The 22,295-nt window shown below is 43.0% G+C and overlaps 1 protein-coding gene across 1 annotated transcript in view; it reads left to right on the top strand.

Annotated features, from left to right (window-relative positions):
* camta1a (calmodulin binding transcription activator 1a) overlaps positions 1-22,295 on the top strand; it is a 272,063-nt gene that overhangs the window by 101,791 nt on the left and 147,977 nt on the right. The window contains exon 4 of the mRNA XM_030137891.1: positions 16,532-16,595. Within this exon, the coding sequence (XP_029993751.1) occupies positions 16,532-16,595 (64 nt within the window). The remainder of the gene's footprint in view (positions 1-16,531; positions 16,596-22,295) is intronic.

Raw genomic sequence — 22,295 nt, 5'->3', positions numbered from 1 at the left:
GCCCCCCTCCCATCCCGCAGTGGGAGGAAATGGGTCTGAACGAGAGGAGGAAGAGCGGGAGAAGGAGTTAATCACTGCACTAATGCTGCACTTCATCATCGTTTCCTGAGCCCGCCTGCTCACCCTAGCTGCCAGTGCTTGGCTGTCTACACAGCGCCCCCTGCTTCTAGATTTAGCTATAGCACTATTGACAACTATACCATGAAGAGCTTATCACGCAGAGTTTGTGGAACTCAAGCAGGATAGCATGTTTATGGAAGAGTCACACAAAGCACCATATGAAAGCTGTTGATCCTTGAAGGTGATCTGAATGGCCACCAATAGGGAGATGATTTGGGTTGACCTTGGCTCTTGTGCATCACATATGTATGCAGGGCAAAGTGCTCTTTGTGCTTTTTCATGCATGCGTATTTGACACTTGGTCCTTTGAGGAAGACTATTTATTTTTGCAAAAGCCCACATGTGGATTGCTGACCCTGTGCTATGTTTGCACACAGCTTGTGTGATGTATGTGTGTGTGCAAGATGTATTTTATGTGCGTGTACTTGACTTAGTGCATGTGTTTATAAGTGCATGTAAAATCTGTGTTGTGCACAGAAATGGATCTGAGGCTGGCGGTGAAGGTGAGTGAGTTTAAGCAGGCTCCTCCCTTGGGCTCTTGTTCCACAGACAGTTACAAACAGGATCTTAGGAAGTGCTGTGCTGTGCTGCCATGCATGGCCAACCGTCAGCCTGGCCTCAAAAATATGAGCCCATGTGCGATGCACATAACTCAGAGTCTTGCTGCCACACCCGCCCCACTGCCCTGGCAGGCACTCAGACCATAACAGCTACCACAGCCTCTTAAACCCTTTTTATTCCTCTGGATTAAATACTATAAGGTGCCATTCAAGCTAAGGCTACTGCACAAACCCTGTCTCTGTCTCTGACAAATGCAACCACTCACACTTACTATACCCCTGTTGAGATCTTTGTACAAGGCATGCAGAGCTAATGCCAGCTTTATAGCTTTTATGTTGCATTTGAATAGCTGACATGTGTGCCAGTGGCTTCACAATTTGTGAAAAATAGCTATTGGAGAAAATGAACTGACATGGAGTCCGACACATTCATAACCTCTACAACTTGTAGTTATTCTGATGATGTCTCTCATAGAGTCCACTGAAAATACTCTCTCTATTGTTGTGTTGTTTTCCATTCATATCACTTACTTGACTGAAATTGTCCTTGATGCTAATTCAGGGCCTGGGTATATGCACAAGGGTAATAGCCTACTTTTCAAATTATACCCTTTGCCCACACACGGGAAATTTTTATATTTGACAAGAGCCTCACATGATACAGTGAAACAAAATAAGTATTTATGACGGGACCATGCAATGTCAGGCATTAAAGCAACTGCAGCGTGCTGTGGTGTGATGGTGCAGTCTATGTGTGACTCTGACTGATAGAGTGACAGCCACATGACAGGACTGAGCTGTGATCACAGCTCTGTTGAGGAGGCACCGATGGCAGTCCTTGGCTGGATGCCTGTCAGTTTGTCTATCTGCCTTTCTGGTCAAACTGTTGGTACACACACACACCCATAGACACATTTAAACCTACCTGGCTCAGTGCTTAATAGGTGCCTGTCTGTCACACACAAACACCTGCACGCACACAGTCAACAAACTGCTGGTGAAGATGCTACGGTGCAGTGATTTCAGTTTGGTTCCACATCACCTCCTGCTAATGGTGGTAATTAATTGATGAATGAGGTCAAATCGGAGATATCCAGACACGTCTCAATTCAGATACAACCTCATCTCATCCCTGTGCTCACCTCTCTGCCACCCCCCAAGTTGTTTTCTTAATGCGCAGTGCACCACATTCCCTCTGTGCTCATCTGCATAAGACCTTGGGATGAATGTTAACGATGTTTAATTAGACAAGACGTGGGATGGATGAGTGGGTGGAGGGAGTAAGGCCAGAGTGGTACTGCCTCCCGCTGGGGGGTGAGAACACATAAAACACACACACCGTAGAAACCTATAAGCATTCACACACATTCGATCCACAATAAATGACCGTTAAAAGGCCAAAAGCTACAGAAGTGCACAACGTTACATGTGATTGGTACACATTGTGCAGTGAGTTCCCCTTCCCATAATTTAGCAATATCAAGGGCATAGACCCCTCAGTCTTTATGCAATATATTATGCAATACTTGTTAATAAAAGCTTTTTATTTGTAGGACATTATGTTGTGATTACTAACTGACCTTGATAGCAAATCTTATTAAGCAAACTGGTCTTTTTCACAAGCCATTTTCTTGTAAAGAGAATTAACCATTTCATGATATTAAATTAATCCTCTAGGCTCAAGCCCTTGATTTTCCTCAGATTTTCCTGATGCTAGTTGTACAAAATGATTAAATCAATCTCACTTAACACCAAAACCTTTTATAATTTAATTTCATACTAAATAAAGTTTATCTTGTTCTAATTTATGGTGTGAAATAGTATTGGGACTGAGATTGTTGTTGATGTAGGTGAGTTTGCTGACATGTCTTATGCTGCCACATCGGCTTAGAGACAAGTTTTTTTTTGTCCCAGTTCGGTTTGTATAAACATTTCCACTACACTGATCTGTGAACATCAGGCAGCCGCTTACTGTAGGGTAATCCAGCAAATGATCTGCATGTTATTTCGACAGCGTGCAGCAGCCATTGCGGAGATAAGGGGATGCAGATGTTTCTCGCTAGCTGTTCCCATATGAAGTGTCATTATCCAGGCTTGGTCTCAGACCTGCTGTTTCCAGGCCATATCCTCAACTGGGTGACTGACTGTGGACGACATGCAAAGACACACTGAAACGTGTAAGTGTGTCTATTGCTCGCTGCTCTCTCCTCCAGGCTCGGGCTTATCTTGTGGTCACGGCCAGACAGAGACACCTGCAAATGCTGTGGATTAGCAGGCTGCCTGGGGTGAGGCGTTTAATGCAGCGCCCCAAGGATCCTGGGCTGAAGGCAGGCTGAGTTGTGAGGCTGAGGCAAGCTGAACTGAGGCATCTAAGAGTCTAGATTGAGATCAACTCCTTCTCAAAGCTGCCATATAAAACATTGAATGAAAGAGTCATTTGAGATTAGCCGGTAAACATGCTTTGATTACAATAGAGAAAAGGGGAGTGTGTTTGTTCTCTTTAAAGTCTTGCTGAAGCAACAACAAGGCTGCTTGTTCTCCTTTGTGTTGGAGATGCCATGTTGAATCTCCACTCTTAATTAATTTGGTGAGCACAGAGAGGGAGCGTTTGTCACCCCTGCTCTCGCCTGTTAGTGCTATTTGTCTCCGGGTGACCTTTGATTTCACACTGCATTGGTTTTCTCCCGTTATGGACAAGAGGCGGTTTTTGCTGACAACAGAGGAAACCTTATCTTTTAAATAAGTAATTCCTCAACTGCTCAGTGAGTTCACCAGCAGCAAAATATTGGGATTGCTGAAAAGGCAGACACAGAGGCGCACTGGGGAAAAGATCTCCTCATATGCTAGAGCACCTTTGCCCAAGTCCTATTAAAAATTCCACAACACAGTGTTGAACAAGGTTCGCTACATAAATATTATATTCAGTACTACAATAGGTATGATAAACATACATGTTTTTTTTTTTTTTTTTCTATCTTTCTTTGGTTAGCATGCAGGCTCATAGAACCTGGGCTTTAAGCTGGATCACATTACATGCAGCTTCGTTTTTGACTGTGTCAGTTCCTTGGAGGCCCTGTGGTTAAGAGGTCCTATGTGAGTGTGTATGGACAGCTCTTGGTTTGGCATCTGTTCTGTGTGTGAGTTAGGAGGCACAGAGGAGGCAGGTTTATCGTTGTATTGTAGAGGGGTTCAGGCAGTGACACAATAGCACCAGCCAGGCCTCCTTGGCACCAGAAGGGGCCTAGAGCTTTAGGTTTTTGGGAAGGGAGCATTGATTGGGGTGATGGCTTGAGTGACTGACAGGTGGGATGGATAAGGGAATTGCAAAGGGATGAATGTGTTGGCACCTGGCTCTGTGGGTTCTGGCTGGGTGCTGGAACAGTCTCCAGCAACATTGATGCATGGCCATGAATTATATTATGCCTTGGCAGCTGCTTACTCCCAGATTCATCTCAGCAGTCATTGCGTTATTTATTTATTTGTTTCCACAATTTGTCAAAAGAATTCTCACGAAAAAGAAAAAACAACCTAACAAGATTAAAAAATGAGACCAATTTAGAGTATTTTACCGAATGGGTATTTGTGCAGGTGAAAGCATTATGATGCCTTGCGAAAGTGTTCCAGCTAAATTCTGATGGAGCACTTCTGTTCAGATGTCATTGGGTGAAAAAAAGGATTGTGAGGCAAAGTACAAGATGTTTTTTTTTTTTTTTTTTTTCTTGAACGTCTCTTGAATATCTGCCTGGGAACCTGCAGGGATAACACCTCATTCAATGGCTGCCTATGAGCTGTAGCAGCTCAGACTGTGGGAGATAGAAGTGATGCCTTGGGCCTTTTGTTCAACTCTGACATGGCTGTTCGGACACCTTTGTTCTGGCAGGAGAGGCCCATTCACAGAGTGCCCAGGGAACAAATTGAATCTGGTTGACAATTAATAGCCATGCGGCATGTTTAATTAAGAGCATGTAGCCAGCGAGCGACGTGAGGGAGATAAACAGAGGAGAGCTGCACTGAGCCAGACTGGGCTCACAAAGGAGCAGGCTATTGGAGCGTCTGTCTGATCGATTCCCTACCGTCTGCAGAGAGCAGCCTTCACAAAGAGCAGCATGCACCTCCCCTCTCAACGGGCCAAACTTTTAGAGGGGAGAGATGTAAGACTGATAATGCACACAAGGCAGATGGGAGTATGCAGATAGAGTCCCACAAAGCAGAAAAGTTCAGGAAAAGTTAGCTCAGTGAAAAAGTGCAAATAAAACCTACCCAGCTGCACAGATGCACTTAGGTATTTAGTAGCTCCACTGTGTGAAAAGTGACCTTGAACATTTATGGTGATTTGTGATGTTTAGTGGTCATTGACTGTACCCCTTAGTGTTATGTACATGTCCAGTGTTGGGGTCTGTTGTTGGGATACAAAACATGCATCCCTGCAAGATGGTTTGACTTCAGGCTTCTGTGACCTTCACAGTCTTGCATTCCCGTTATTGTAACATGAACACAAAGCAGCAGAGAGGAGGGAGAGAGAGAGAGGGGAGAGAGAGAGAGCACTTGACAGCTTGTCTGATTGGCCAAACAATACCAGTCATGGCCAAGCGATGCTCTGGACAGATAGCTATATACACACACAAACACACATACACTCACACCCACTTCAATTAAAGAGAGCCCTCCTCTAGAACTAACAATCACATCAGTCAGTGCGATGGCAGGAGCTGAGAGGAGATAAAATGAGAGCAGTTCATGTGAGGATTTGACTGATACTGTATGTGTGCCAGCATGTATACTTGGTGTGTGTATGTGTGTGTCCGGTCTGGAAGTGTGTGTGCTGACAGGCGTTCAGTGAGATGACAGGAACAGAAAAGGGAGTTGCAGGAATGTAACTTGTTCATGTAAGAATTAAAAGGGTGTGTGTGTGTGTGTGTGTGTGTGTGTGTGTATATACTGACTGTGTACAGGAAGTAGCAATAGAGGATAAAGGCATGAGTCTGACAGACAAAGGGTGATCCTTTCATGCTGACAAGTACTTGGAAGAAAAAAGAGTTTCTGTCGGCTAATTGGCCAGAGCTAGAGAGCTGGCCATCCCTTTGGTAAAATTTCAGACTTGTCTTGTCTTTATGTCTTTTCCCTTTGTCTCAAGAGTGGAAAGTGTCACTTTTTTGGATGGACAGAATGGCACAATCTCCATATTTTTTCCTGTTTGTACTCACGAGATACCTATGTGGATATAAGACATAATTTTCATTATAATCTAGACTTTTTGTATCAGTTGGTCTACCATTTGTTTTTAAAGTGGATTTTCTAGTTTGATTCTGTCTATATTCTTTGAAAATGCTTAGTTTTAGTTTAATGGTTAATAGTTTCAGTGTTATTTTTATTTTTTATGGGGTACATAAGAGAGGCAGCCTTCAAAAAGGTCAGAAAGTATTAGGTAAAAAAAACTCAACAAAACATCAAACCATTTACAAAAGTGTATTCATAAGACACTCAGTCAAGGTGTTCGTGTTATTATTAACCATAAAAATTCAACTGCAAACAGCAACAGCATAAAACGTCACTATAACACAGAGTTCACCTGTTTCTTTTGCCTTTCTTTGCTTCCTTTCCTCCTTCTCCACTTCTTATTTCTTATATCTCATTCTACCTATAAAAAGGTTGCACATACTTTAGTGTGTGTTTATCACAGTTTGTTCTCTCTCCTGTCAAAACATTGTACATTTGTATTAAAAAAGCGCTTCCACTATCTACACAAGGAGAACAGGATGAACAAAACACTAGAAACTTTACATAGCCAGCGTATTCTGAGCACAGCATACTATCTATGCACACACACACTTAGGTGCGCCACATGTTCAGGGGCACAAACAACGAAGTTCAGGGCAAAGATAGATGCAATTTTGGAGGCAAACCAGTAGGTGGTTCTGGGGTGTGTCTAGGATTGAAGGTTAGAAATTGGTTTCATGCAAGGTTGCCCCAGTCATTTGGCTGCACTGAATAGTGGAATTCAGGGGATAATGTGGGCATTAATTGATTCTGGAGCCTGAAATAAATAGGCTTTCAGGCTCACATGAGACAGAACTCAGCTCATTTATGCCTTTCAAGGAAGACGGGGGAGTATTTTCTCCGTTCTCCCTCCCCTTTTTGCATAGGGCCTGTATGAGCCTTAAAATGAAAACTGACAACACTTGATTGATATGAAGTGAATGGTGACCTTCTAGATTCCACTGTCACTTCATTTATGTATGATACAATCGCTCCTTGACTTTTGGGAGAATTTGGGTGATATTTGAGGATATGGTGCTTCGATTGTTACAATGTCTCCACAGAGAGATATCACACCTCAATTATATTTAGATGACATTTAATGCCCTCTCAGTGGATTTTCCCTGCAATATCTTTCTCACACCAAGCATAAGAAAGCAACAAATGTAACATTTATGTCTGCACTCTCTATCAAATTGTGAAATTGCATTAGGAATCAAACAGACCTGGCGGCTGGTTGGCTGAACAAACTGTCACGGCACTTTCAATATCTGCTATCTACCAACACGAGAACATCTGTCAAATACAAGAGATACAATAAAGAATTAGAGAGAGAGGAGACACACAGAGAACCTACTAAGTTTGACTGCTCCTGTAGGTTTTTTTCCCTCTGTTAGTGGGCAGAAGTTGGGTTTGAGAGGGAGAAAAGTTAGGCAGCTGAGTGGGGTAACAGCCTGGAGTCTCGGCAGTGGGGCTGTGGTAAGGTCAGCGTCATGGAGGCTCCACCACTCTCCGTTCTCCTTGGTTGGGCTGTCAGCAGGGGGAACAGACATCCTGCTGCATAGATGATGAAGAGTACGTGCAGCGCGGACGCCAGAGGTCAGACAGCCATGGGGCGCCAGGAAGTGAACCTGGCTGCTTCCCCGCCGCGCCCTGCAGCACATCACAATGCATCCGTGCGCGCACACATACACAATTTTTGCCCTATTTACTAATGTACTGCTCCATATTTCTGCTGGTCTTCAACACATCTTAAAGTCTTGCCAGAAGTTAAAGCCAGAGGGAAACAGAGGGAAGAAGAGATAGAAGAAAAGAGAGGTGTAATAGAATCATTACACAAGACACATCTCTCAAGGGTACAGCAGTAGGAGGTCCCATATGGGCTTTACATCAGCAGGCACACACACACATCCATTGCAACAACCACAGGGTCACACGGCTGCCTAATTATGGCTGACAAAGATGGATGTATTTCATTTCAGTCAACTTTATGTCCAATTCTCATTCAGTGTCCCTAACACAGCACATGCTGTAGATTCATTCCCACAATAAACCCCTCTCCTCAGTCCACAGGTTTATCTTGTTGTACTCGTCGCCTCGCTCCTTCTCTCATTCTTTCTGTCACTGCTGGTACTTCTCTACTATCTCTTCTGTCCAGCTCTAACACAGATACAAGCACACACCTGTACAAAAGCTCATAGAAATGCAGTTTGCGCATGCTTAGGTGTGTGTACAAATGCTTTTACAAGCTTGTGGGCCTTCTGAATTGCAGCAGTGTTGGAGGCGGTGGCTGACCATTGTAGTCCTTCAAGGCCAAATAATTACATCCTCTCAACAAACATCAAAGACAGCAGCCATGGCACCAAAGCCAAAGCAATCCTACAATGTGCCAAATGTCTCTTTCTGGTCCCTCTTTTTCTGTCTCTTCCTGTCCATTCTGTTTTTGTTTTGGCTCATGGCTGGAACTTCTCATTTTGATGGAACGGAGGTGCAGTTGTGCATTCATTTGTTACAAATTTGTGCAGTTAATTAAAGCCACAATGACACAAATGATGATCTCTTAGTTCAACAATATAACTTTTTCCTAATTAGACCCTTTTGGGTGGGGAAGAAATAATTATTCATCTATAGCATCATATTAGTTATGACATTAGTTATGGTTTGATTTTGTTTGTATGTATATGCGTAGCGATTTTGCAAGTTTCTGTTTGTCTCTATCAAAGTCAGACCTCTATTTTTGTGTTGAATAAATATTTATCTAAATCATTTATAGCCTAGTTTAATGGCAGTATTGAGTTTTTGGTAATTATTTTTGCTGCTGTGACTAACAGCCTTTTTTAAGCTAACCATCCAAAGTGGCAGACAAGGTCTACTTGACAAAATGGGTATTTAATCAGTTGCTAAACACTTGTTCTGTCTTTGAGGTATAAGATTGGCAATAAAATAAAGGAGGAAAACTAACAAATAGTGTTTTAGTGAGGTGACGGCCACCATAAGCTGCCAGAACAATCTCAGTGTTGTTTGGCATAGAGTGAAGTCTCTCAAATGGTCTCTAAAGGGAAGAACTACAACTTTCTTCTTGAGAGATGTTACTTCAATGGTCTTTTAATGATAATTGTGGAAAGAAAACTCAAACACGTTGCTTGAGAACTTCATAGATGTGTAATATCTTGGAGATCAGCTGAGCACAAAGGCTATGGTATATCCTTCATATCATTTCCTTAATCATTTAGTGAGTGCATTTGCTCTGTATGAATACAGTTGCATCTCTAACACTTTGCTTACCATAAACACATAAAGTACGCAGACCATTCGCAGAGTGGATATGTCACTAGCTATACCTCCATATAACACATATAAGACTTATAAGATGCGGGGTTGTTGAGTCATAGTTAAAATAGAAACGTTTTGTAAGAATCAGTTTTTTGAGTTTTTGGAAAATGATGAAGTTAACAGTAGTGGCTTTTCCATTGGACACTTTACAGATATTTACTAAATATCAAAAAAAGAGAAGTGCGTGATGTAGGTTTTTTCCATTCAATCACAAATGCGATGATTTGTTTATCGTGAGATGACACGAGAAGTCATTCCATAAACATGGTGACGAACATAAATATCACGTTGCTTTATAGATATATTCATTATTATTATATATTACCCCTCTATCTTGTACTAAATTAAAAAATGATTCTTTTTGCCGGAGTGTCCACACATGCCATGTTTCTTTTAAAACTCTTCTTCTTCGCTTGTTATAACATCTGTCAAGATCTGGGGGTTTTTATTCACATAGCTCTAGATGTGGAAAAAAATCTTTCCATTGCAGGTTTGCATGATATACCAATTTCACTACGCCCGAAAAACCACCTCTTGCCAGCACAAAAACTTTTCATCGAAAAACGAGAGTAATTTGCGAAATTGTTGTTTTTTCCGAAATTCCAAATTTTTATGCACAAGTTATATTCACGCAATTTGAGGGTCAATTACAGCAACACTGAGTTACTCAAGAGACAATTAACTGTTACCTAGTACCATCAGAATAAATACTATAAGGTATAGAGTCAATCCCTGTATATTGGTTATTTAATTAGGAGACATTTCTACTTGATGACCCATCTCTGTGCAAGAGTTGTGTACACCTGAAAAAAAAAAATTAGATTGGCCAATTTTTTCTGTGCAGCATGGTTCTCTGGTGCGTACACTCCGCTTACGTGCTGCTCTGAAGCCTGTTGTAGCCACTTTCATTGATAGTGGAAGTGTAAAGTTGCAGAAGCTGTGTCTTTCCTCATACAATACATCCTCAATGTTAAGTTATAAGTTATTTCTGTTCTTTTTGTCCTTTTTAGCTGTAATATATTACTCCTCTACTCCAGCTTCCGCCCACAATCCAAAAGCATGCTCTTAAGAGGTTAGGTCAATAGGTCAATCTAAAGCACCTGTAGGTGTGAATGTGAGCATGAATGATTGTCCATCTGTATATGTTAACCCTGTGATGAAGCCTCATAGGCAGCTGACATAGGCTTCAGCACCCTCATGACTCTCACGAGTACTAAGCAGTTTAGAAACTGGATGGATAGATATTACTCCTCAGTGTGTATTTGTGTTGTCATGAGTATAAAAACTTCTTTATGTGCACATCAATATTTCCTTTACTGTGATCGGATTTCATGGTAGACTGTGAAAGAAACTGCTAAGGTTCCATGGCAAACATTGCAGCCTGAAAAAGACCACTACTCTTTCCCTGTTTTCAGTCTTTGCTAAGTCTGCTGTTTGTATTAATGTATAGAGTCTATAGAAGTGATATAGAAAAACAAATAGGATAGTGCTGGCGGAGCAGCTGCTGCGAGCAGCATTGATTGTGGGAGCAGGGAGGCGTGCAGGTTTGAGGAGCAAGAGTGAGGCTCCCCAGAGAGAATGCCTCCTTTTTCAGAACATCTTATGACCAGCATGCCAAGCAGAAATGTGAAGAGAGGCATTGACCAACTACTGGAAAACATCTAAGCTATCCAGGATCAATGCCAAATTGATCCCAGAACTATGTATAATGTAGGGCAATGGACAGCTCTTCCCACCTCTTGTATGGCATGGGAGAGCTGGGCCGGGCCGGCTGTAAGAACTGTAGAGAAACACAGAGGAGTCGGATGGAGAAACAGCACAGCCGAGCATTAATGCCTGAGGTGGGTTTAAAACACATGCTAAGGCCTTTGTTTTGAAGTTTTACATGTGTGTTGACCTGTACTTGTGTGGGAGCAAAAATTTTATTTCCTGAGATACCCCCGCTTGCTTAGAGAACTTTGTTCAGCCATGATGATGCACTTTTTCTTGTTTTAAATCAATCTTTTTATGTCAGTTGGCAAATGTGCAGGGCGGTTTTAGGTTATGGATAAGAAGAGCAGAACAACTCTGTCTGAATAACTCATATGAAGCAACAGAGTATACACACTGTAGCTTCCACCCCTCCCGCTCAGCCTGGGCATCCCTGGGAAGCCCCATGCAGGTCCTAATGAGCAGTGTGTTGGAGAGGGCATCTTTTTAACCTAGCACTGGGACTCATAGAACAGCCTCACTCCTCCTCAACAGATGCCAAGTGCAGCTGTCAACAGCTCTATACTGTATTGTTGCTTACCTCACTTTCTCAACTCTCCTATATCTCTGTTTCTAACCCCTCTTGTGTTACTCTCTCTTTTTTTTACGCTGTCCTGACCATTTGTCTTGATAGCACATCCACTGCATCTTATTATGATCAGTGCTCAAACAGTCTTAAAGGCTAGCTGGAGGTTACGGCTCGCTAAAATAGATTCACTCTACCTCACTACATTCCCCATCTTAAAAGAGTAATATGGCCATATGAGATTACATAGATACCGTGTGTGATACATTATTGCTAGTGCATTAAGAATTCATGAAGTATAAACAAAAAATCCCAAAATGATTCAGCAAAGGCGCTTTTGCTTGCAGAATCAAACAGAAGTGCACTTTTTTTAATCACCATACCTTCACGCTTCTCCTGTTTTAAATGCATTTATCATTGTCATGGGAAAAAAACTTTAAACTTTGTTCCTGCTCTCTCCTTTTTGACTCTCCCATCCTCTCCTCTCTCTCCATCTTTCTCTTTCTCCTGTGCCTGTCTCTATCTCTTCTGTGTCTAATTGCATTTGAATTTTTTTCTGGTGTAGCCTGAAGCTCCAGAAAACCCCTCACCACCACCCAGACCTCCGCCAGTCCATTTGTGACTGGCCCTGGGCAGGTTGGTTTTCCTGGGCTGCCCTGGAGGAATATCAGATGACCTGGCACTCCACAGCAAAAACCCAGGTCATCAGGGAGGGCTCCTCTCACTGTATCCCTCCCCTCAGACCCCCCTCTCATCCACTTCCTGCTTTCAAGTGCAGGGCAAGGTCAAAACTTTGAGGATGCATTCCCCAGACTTCACCACAAGGCAGGCTGGAGGCGCTGTACTCTGCTCTCTAACCAATCAGTCTTTGCTCCATCTATTCTTTCACATCTTACTGCTCTCTCATATTCATTTCATTAGCTCGAGCTTTTACTGAAATCAATACTGATGCTAAAGTTAGTTTTTTCTAATACAGCTATTCAATTAAATGCCTTTTCATTAGTGTCACTGGAGTAACAGTATAACTGGAATAATACAGTAATGGACAAACACATGCTGTAATTCCTTCTCTTTTTGGGGTGGTGATGAAGACTGGTTTTAAATAGCTTATCTCTCAAAGCATGAGTCATTACTCTATGTTTTTACATAATGTGTCTGGTAAATTGTGGGTTTTAAAAACTATGATTAAATTCCTAGACAACGATGTAACTGTTGGTATTTTAATGTAGGGGTTGCACAAAAGGGATACGGCACTCTCCTCCCAGCCTTGTATCATTTTCCTCCTCTCATTTTCTGTCAACTTGAATGCACTGTGGAGGCAGAAAGAGAGGAGAGACATTATGGATGGTGTTTAGAGACAGGTGTCTGATGCATCCTGAGATAATGCCAAAAGACTTCTATCTCTTCTTCTAATGGAACAGCGACAGTTGTTTCAAGTGATCAGGTCTGTCATCCCAATGCTTTTGCGTTGGTGCACTCTACACCCCCCTCTTCTCCCATAAATCAAAGTTGCCAGTGAGAAAAGGAGAGAGAGAATAAGCAACAGAACAATCAAGTGTCAGGCCATCCCAGGACAGAGGATTTACATTAGAATATGCACCCCTAACACTAGCTTTTGTGCAAGGGCCTAATAAGTTTTATTTGATCAGGACTACAAATATTTCTCCTCTTGAGACAATCAGATAGGAGAGAGGTCAAATACTGTTTATTTTCTCTGGGTTTACTGCTGCTGCTCCCTTTTTGGTGCAAAGAAGTGAAATGGGATGAATATGTTAGTGTCATCTCCAATTTCAAATAGGTAGACATTTCAAAAGCTGATTCTCTCTGGAGAAAATGTTGTACCTCCTGAGTGAAAATATCATTTGAAAGGCGAGACAGTAAAAGCCAGTCATCTCAAAATGAAAATTTTCTTATGGTGGCTTTCCTTTTCACCTCAGCAGTTATGGGAAAGGGGGAAAAAAAATGAGAATGACTGAGAGTCGCATTGTAGAAAATGTGTGGAGGCTATAAGAAGCGACAACTGGTGGGAAGACACACTGATGAGTACAGGAGTGACATCTCCTGAAGAGCATGTTAATAATGTGCCAAGCAGAGACAGGTAACCAGTAATCAGGCCCTCTGATAGTAACACGGCCGACAGAAACACACGCACAAACACTGTCGGCTCTCCATCTCGATCAGCCTTGAAACTGCTAGACTGCTCCGTCATGTTCTGGGGCGGCCCCCTCTGCTAACAGTGTGGTCAGCAGCTTTTACAGAGACAAAAGAAAACAAATGAGATGGCGGGTTACAACAACAGCTCGGGGTTGTTCTTTCCTCTGGAAATGAAAGGCCCTCTTTTTGCAACCGCCGTGTCAATTAGAGGTTGTATTGCTCATACTCAGTCTCTGGTTCACTGCTGGCTTGTGTTGATTGTTATTTATTAGATTAGGCTTGGATAGGAGTTGGCCACAATTTAATCAGTGAGGAGTGAAACCCTTTCTGGTACAGTATATTTTAACAGCACTTGGAGATAAAACCTCAGCAAGGGTCATGTCAGTGAGGAGGCTGAGGCAGAAGGAGAAGGAAGTACAAATAGCCTCACAGGAGCAAGATTCTGACCTGTAAGGTTGAGCAAGGTAGGAGCTGTGTGTACAGAGAGCCTCCTCTGAATATTTCCCCTGTGACAGAGAGCAGGCCAGAGGCAGTGGGGGTCAGCAGATAGAGTCCAGAGCCCATTGACAGCTGCTGCTTGACTTTGATGCACCATCAGTGTTCAGCACATCACTTTGCCCACTTTTTCCCCTCACCACCCCTTTTGCACTAACCCGCAAGCATGTGTGCTCAACCTGAACACGCACTAGCCTCTCATTATGCCGCCCATGCAAACTTTGTCTCTTTGCAGCTGTTTAATGGCTGCACGTCTGTTTTTGTTTGTTTCCTCGCTATAAGATTATTGCACCTTTATGGTTGGTCGGGGGGTTGGAATAATCCCTGGCATCTGTTGAGAGAGGGAGGGGAGTGCAAAGAGCCAGAGGTAGAGGCTTGCTTTAAAAAAAAAAAAAAAAAAAAAAAAAAGAAAGAAAGAAAAAAAAAAGAACAAGACCATGCGGCCCCCTATTTCATCCTTTGCCACTGAGACTGGGGCTGTGGCTGGATTTTAAAGACAAGTGTGATGGAAGGGGCTATGTGCTAAGAGGCACAGAGGTCACTGAAGGAGCTTCCCACTGCTGTTTTATCCCTCCCAAATGAACACAGAATACTGGGGATTAATCTAATCACTGTTGTGCAATTCTCATTTATTTACAAATGTATGCAGAAAGATAACTTGTAACCCTGGTATGGGAGCATTTACTTTTCCTTTCCCTTCACATATACTCCATATGTTTTCAGTTTTAAGGAGCAGGATTTTTTGCTCACTCCATCAACTGGATTTTGCACTGTCACAACTGTGCTGTACTTTCCCCAGTTTTATTGTTTTTTTTTTTCCCTTCCTATAACAGAAGTTATAATGGACAGGAGCAGCCCTGAGCTTTTTTTGACAGCCCATCCTCTTCCTATCTTTTTCTAATTCAAGACTCATCTTGTCATGACTTCAATGCCTCCGGTCGTTATGGCAGGAGAACAGGAAGTTAATCAACGCAGCATTATCTCCCAGCCTGCACCTGGAGGCAGGGGTGCCAGTCATGCTACCACCCCCTCCCTGTTGGGACCCCTGCCAGCCTGGGAACCCCTCACACCACAGCACCCTGCAGCATCCCTATGGGCTATCTCCAGTGTGCTGTGACTTTGTGCCAGGTCACACTTGGTGATACAGCCTTGATGAGCGAAGTGGGGGCCTTGTTTCTTAGTTTTAGAGTGTGTGTTTCTTTGCAAGGAGAAAAGAGCAACAGAGAAAGAAAAGAAGAACCAGCTTTTATGTGATTGCGTCTCATATTATTACCTTTTTTTCTGTAGAGAATGTGGGTTTTGAAGGTATTATTGCCCCACGTGGGCAAGCAAACAACAACACAATTCCTCAAGGAGACTTTTTTCAATCCGAGCCTCCCAAACAACAAGACAATATTTGTACAACATATTCACATTTAAAAGGTGTTGACCACTCAACTGTGTAGTGATGCACATCCTCAAGAGCTAAAAAGATATTTTGTTGAAGATGGCTGCAGGTCTGCCCTTGTAATCTAGCTCAAACTAACGTTCTGGGAAGCTGACAAATGTTCTTGCTGAAATGTGAAATTGCTGGCTGTCGCTGGTAATCATTAGGTTGTCTACAGTGTCCAAAGTGCTTTTATTTCTGCCCATTAGTTTGGTGAGAAAATGGCTGGGTATGGCCTAGCGTGTTCCCCCTTACACTCAGACTGAATGCAGTAGGCAGGGCAAGCATTGGAAACATGAAAGTGTTTGAAGTATCTCTATTTATGCAGTGGCAGTTTGAGTTTATTTTTTTTTAAGTTTCAGTGTCTATATCATTTTCTATGTACACAGCTGCCTCCAAAGGATCTACAGTCTTTTCTGATGTAGCAGTACACATGCATGTCAATACTGTGAGACTGGTGTGTAATTATTATTCAAAGGTTTAAAGAGTGGATTGATCCATAGAGGAGTGTCAAGGGCAGATCAAAGGATTTGGGGGAGGATCGGACCAAAATGTTAAAAGCTGCTCACCTCTCAAACACAGACACGTCAATCTCTCTGAGAGCACCTGATGTCCTCAGAGGAAAACTTGATCAAAGCTTTCGTCAACAAAGATGGTCTCAGAAGATGATCTGACCTCAGCTGCATTCCACTTCTGTCTTTCACTTTACTTTTGCCAGTCTCCATTTACCTGCCTGAGCACACCGGCACTGCCCCTGTTTCCGTCTTCTTGTGTTTGTGCTGCTGGTTTAGACTGTCTGAATATCAATGAAGCAGTCCTCACCGATGTATTACAAACACAAGGTGAACAGTGATTAAAGATGACATATCTAAGCCTCACTCCCTTACTCTCTCCTCTCTTCTCTTTCCACAGGAGATCGCAGCTTACTTGATAACATTTGAAAAGCATGAAGAATGGCTAACGACATCCCCTAAAAACAAGGTAAGACAATTATACTCCTGGCCTCCTTAAACATAAGCTAAGATTCATAGCAAACTATACATTCAGGGAGCCAAATTTTCCATATAATTTTTTCTTCAAAACCATTTCCTATATGCAATATCCTTCAGGTTCAGTTAGGGATGTTTAATATTAGAGGCCACTGATGGCTGCTCAGAAAGTTTATCGTTTTCAGATAATGATAGAATATTAATATTGACTAATAATTGCCCTTTAGCAAACCAATTAACATAACATGCTCTGCAGCAGCATCTGCTTTGAATGGTATGTTAATGTGTTCCTATCTGACTGCATATCACCACTCGACTAATAACACTATGGAAGCTGGGAGTGTTTGTCTGGGTCAGAAGTTACACCCACATACGGAACAAAATGCCAAAAGCTAGTGTGATATTTTAAATAGAAAAGACGTGCCAGCATTGCAATTAACTCATTTTGTTAATGAATGCAAATGAAACATGCTTTTTTTCCTCGGCTTTTCACTAAACTTTGTCACATGAAGTTAATGTTAGCTGTGTACTGCGGCAGCCACTGACTATGACATATTTATATCATCTATCTATGAGCTAATTAATGTGGCTTTGTGTTGGTATTTTTCAATAGCATACAGCTTATTGTGCTCATAGCTTTTGATCATTTTCTTAGTCTGACATCTCTAGGTTTAACACCTTTGACCCTATTTTGGACCTGATTTACTTCACTGTGCCGCTCTCTAACCCACAATTATTTCACAGCAAATACGGAGTGCTCACACAATGTTCCCTTTACTTAAGTTTACATTTTCATGCATTCAGAATCAGCTCAATATGTTAAACCTTCCCCTCTATCGTTTTCTGTGAGCTGGACTTGCTATGCTGGCATTATTAGCAGTCCTCATCCATGTGTAAATGGACCCTAAGCTCACTGACATAGAACCTATTCCTCACGTCCCTCTCCCCTCCTCTCCTCTCTCCTGCTGCCTCCGAGGGACATTGATAATAGTTCTGCATAAAGACACTGCCAATTAGAATACATTCGCTGGTGTAATTATGGAGCATGGGCCAAAAGAGCATCGAGCACACCTGTTTTTTTTTTTTTTTCTTTTTTTTTTTTTTTATCAGAATGGCCTTCTCTCCATGCATGTAGTCTGCAACTCACCAAAAATTATTATTTTAGTAGTGTTAGATATGGCCTCCAAAGTTGCTATTAGCTTGCCTTCATTACTCCCTGGTGAGCGGTGCAGAAGCTGTTATCTCTTGATTATGGTAAAAAAGAAAAAAGTAAGGAACAAATAAAAAGTAAGTGAAAAGAATGTGGCATGCAAGGTGTCAGAACATTACAAATGTCACTACACTGCATCCTCTAGCACAGTATATCCTAAAATGACCCTTTTGTGGAGAGTGGTGAGAGACTTTTTATCCAGTGACTTTCTCACCAAATGGTCTTCTGGATGCTCATGGCCACAGTCTGTCACCACTGGCTGCGTCTGATGCAACGATCTCAGCTGCCACTGTGCTCCGGGATTTCAACCCCATGTCATATATCAGTGCAGGTGCTGATATCTCAGCAAACATGTCACCAGGGAAAAGCCCCCGGTGTACACCTCTAGACCACTGACAACACAACAACACATCCTGTGTTTAGAGGAGGCGTCACTGCAGGACAAGATGTGTGTGTGCGTTTGTGTATGAATTGTCACACACTTTTACTGTATGTGCTTGTTTCCGGACAAGGGAAGCAGGGAGTGAGGTGGTGAAGTGTTTGTGTTTTCCCAGATGTCAGTGAAAGGGTAGAGTGTAGTGATGGATGTTGGGGCCAGGAAAGGTTGGGGGGGTTGTAGAAGGCTGCGGCATATATGTGTGATTGATGGGAGCTGATTGATGGCTAGCCTCCATATGAAAAGCTTTCTCTCAAGGTGAAGGGTCAAACTTGGGACACCTGTGGTTAAGTGCAGCCTTATCATTTGTCATCACACATCTTGGGGTGTTTGTGCGTGGGTGTGTAAGCATCTCATTGTGGGTGTCCTGTCTGAGCTGTCTGTGTGTGGCTTGACCCCAGTGGGGAATAGGCTAAGTAGGCTAATTCTCTCCCTGCCAGTGCCTGTAGACAGGGTCAGCGGGGCATGATGGGAGGCAAAGATAAGCAGCGGGGTCATACGTGGAGAGGCACCGCGCTGCATGGCTGCACTGCATGCATGTAACAGCTCTGACACATGCAGGTCGTAAACATGGGAGTGGACCACAGCCAGAGCTCAAGGAGCTGACGCCAGCTGTTTGACCAAGGTGACACGCGATGCAGGACATGCCCTGAATAGAGATGGCATCCTGTCAACACAAGGAAGATGAGATGAAGTGGACCAATTACATGCATGTGCAGTTGTTCTGTATTTCACTCAGCTAAGGCGAATACCTATGAGCTATGTCCATACTGTAACAGTGCAGTCTGTGCTGCCTTTTGTTTGGGTCTGTTTCTGTTTGTTTATCATTTTAAAATCTGAAGTGTGCCAGGGGAGAGTGGTGGAATGCTGAGTGATTGATGTGCCTAGCTCTAGTAATACACATTCCCTTTCAGATAGGAAGTGCAACAGTGCTTAAAATCAATACCAGTGTTCTCCCACTGACTGCTTGAACAGCACTACAGCTAATTCAGGCTGCACCTGTCAGAGCTGGGGAAATCTTTCCCTACTCGGGGCCTTACACTTTAATTTACACCCACAGCCCTCGCTGGCTTCCATTTCCATTAAAGGGAGAGCCTGGCATTATGGCTTTAATGAAGGCCGTGGCCAGGCTGTGATTTAAGATGGCCGTTACCGTGCACCTTCACTTCACAGCAGGGGAACACACTTAAAGGAACAATTAGGAATTTCCTCTCCTACATCCTTCCAGATAGCTATACTCATTCTTTCCTCTCACCTTTTAAAGATATGTCCATGTTGCTTCAGCTGATGGGATCTGAGGTGCCTGTGGGAGAAAAGTGGAAAAAAAGAGCTTGCACAAACACTGAAGCTCAAAATCCAGACTATTACTTTTTATTTGACCTCATCATAGGCATTACATTGTGCTCCTGTTGTGCACAGGCATTCTTTATCCATCAAAAATGACACAAATGTCTCCTTGAGGTGTTTTCTCAGAGGTGTTTGAATGCTGACAGATGGAGAAACTATTGACTAGAGGGTGTCACAGATTGGACCGTCCAAAGAGCTAATAGGCACCTGTGTGTCGTATAGAGATAGCTCGTTATCCTGAGCATCGTTGAAATGGCACATGAGTAGAGAGGTCACACATTAGTGTTTCTTTTCTCCACTGTTTTATAGGTTTGGTTAACAGCAGCACCTCTCACACATACATAGTGCTTCCACATTATCTAACTTATCCACATGCAGTCTGCATGTATGTATTTTATGTGTGTGATCCCCTCTTTGCTATAGGCCTCAAACAATCTGATGCAAAATTGGAGTGGAGGGCTATGTCAGACATTTCTGCTCGAGTTGTAACATATACTGTACATTTACACATGCACTTATATGACCACAAACAGACACAGTTGCACACAGACACACACTTTCACACCCTGTGTATATTGAAACTATCAAACAATAAGCACCAGTCCTTGGAGGTTCCCACAATGACACTGAACCTTGCCGCCCCCACGTCCCAGCGCAATAGCCCTTTCTCCTCCCACATTCACAGCAACAGCAGCAGCAGCACTCCAAAATGAAACCAAGTCCCTTTAGACAGCTTCCAAAGACAATGCTTTTATTAAAACCTACAGCAGCGGCGCCACCCAGAGGCACGGGCACACCAACAACAGAGTGGAGCAGAACTGAGAGGCAGCCTGAAATCTACTAATGACTGTTTGTTTGCTATTGTGTATGGTGTTTGCTATTGTGTGTGAAGCCTGTGAATTTCTGCAGATCTGTGTGTTTCTGACTGTGTGTGTAAGAGAGGGAGAGAGAGAGGCAGATAGCGAGGATCGTGTTTATGCATGTGCATACATACGGAAATGTATGCTTGTGTACGCGTGACTACGCATTTGAAAGACTTATTGTGAATGAACATATGCAGGCATTTATGAATGTTTTGAGATGGCATGTGTGTGTGTAATTACCAGTTAAATTATATGAATGTGTTCTGCATTGAAAATAGAGTGCTGGTATGGTGTGTGTGTGTGTGTTTTGTTTTTTTCTAACGGGATCTGTGTGAGTCTGCCACTGTGAATAAGACCTCCCTAGGCCTATGTGTAAACTCTGTTTCTGTCACCCAGTCTGGCACATAGTGTGAGAATGTGCTGGGATTTCTGTGTGCATGTGTGCTTGTGTATAACTGGGGTATGGGCTGATGTGTAGGATGTGCCTGAGAAGGGCGTCTGATAGTGTTTGGTCCTAATGCTTTGTGGCACTCGTTGGCTGGCAGAGTTTCAGAGGAGAGTTGAAAAGGACAGGAGCAGCAGGGGAAAGAGAGACATAGTGATGTAGAGAGAGAGAGGAGACACACCAAGAAATGAGGGCCAAATACTGAAGCAAAGATATACAAAGATACAGATGTTTTAAATGAGAATACACTGAAGGAAAGACAGTAGGACATGATTCAGTGTATTAAACCAAACTGTCAAATCAATGTGAAGAGGATGTTTGGTGTGCTGTACTAGGGGGGTCTCCTTTATCTTTTTCCTGTGCTTGTCCTTCTTTTCTTCTGTTGTTTGTGCACTAACTTATCATAAGTAAAAGTTTAGTTTGTGTAGTGACACTTGTCCCCTGGCTGCTCCATTCTGTTGGGCCCTCGAGGGCCAGTTATGCTTGTAGCCAGTTGCCACTCGCCAGCCCTGACAAGGACAGCTATGCCCACCTGGGGCCTTATTGGCTGGATGAAATAAAGCCCACCAGGGAAAGGAGAGAGGACAGGAGTGAGGTGAACCTAGAGACCACAAGGTAAGAGTGAATGAAAGAGAGAAAATGAAAAATGGTCATTGAAGGAAGAGTGAATATGATGGAGTGAGAGCAGTTTAGAAAATGGAAACATGTCGATAAGAGAAGCGAACGGATGAGATGGAGATGGGAGGAATAGTGATGGATGTGGCGAGGAGCAGAAAGAGTGAAGGGGGAGAGGATCTACACAAACAGACAAAAGAGCGAGGGGAAGATGGAATAGAGGGGGATTGAGCTGACAGAGGGTGAGGTAGAGAAAAAAGGAAAAAAAATAGTCAGTAAACAGCAGATAGAGATGGAGGGAGGTGAGCAATGGATTCAACTGACAGATAGAGAAAAGTCCTGTGGTTTTGGGGCATGGGAGGGAGAATGCAAACGGTCAATAGATTACAGCTAGTGCTGGGCCAAGTGCCTGGGCCTCAGACTCCTAGCCAACTTAATAATGCCTCTTGTTTGTCTGTCCTCTAAAGTAATGCCCAAGCCGAGCCCAGGGAAGCAGCCTGAGCCTGAGGCTAGTGGAAATGGACAGGGGACTAGATATATGTTAGTTCTCATCCCAGCTGCTGTATATTACCCTGGCCAGCTTGCCCACTAGAGACTATTCAATAGAACATAGAACATCATCTAGCTTTATCGCCTTTATTCCCTTTACACTCACCAGGACTACTGCTGAGGGCTGGAAAGGGCAGGATCTGTTCTAGAAATGACTCCTTTTGTATGGTAATAGACAGTGAAGTGTACAAAGTGCATCTTTCTACCTGGTAGCTTTTAAAA

This window comes from Sphaeramia orbicularis, chromosome 7 (genome assembly GCF_902148855.1).
Source record: "Sphaeramia orbicularis chromosome 7, fSphaOr1.1, whole genome shotgun sequence".
NCBI classification, from domain to species: Eukaryota; Metazoa; Chordata; class Actinopteri; order Kurtiformes; family Apogonidae; genus Sphaeramia; species Sphaeramia orbicularis.
This window is presented reverse-complemented; position numbering and strand designations above follow the sequence as displayed.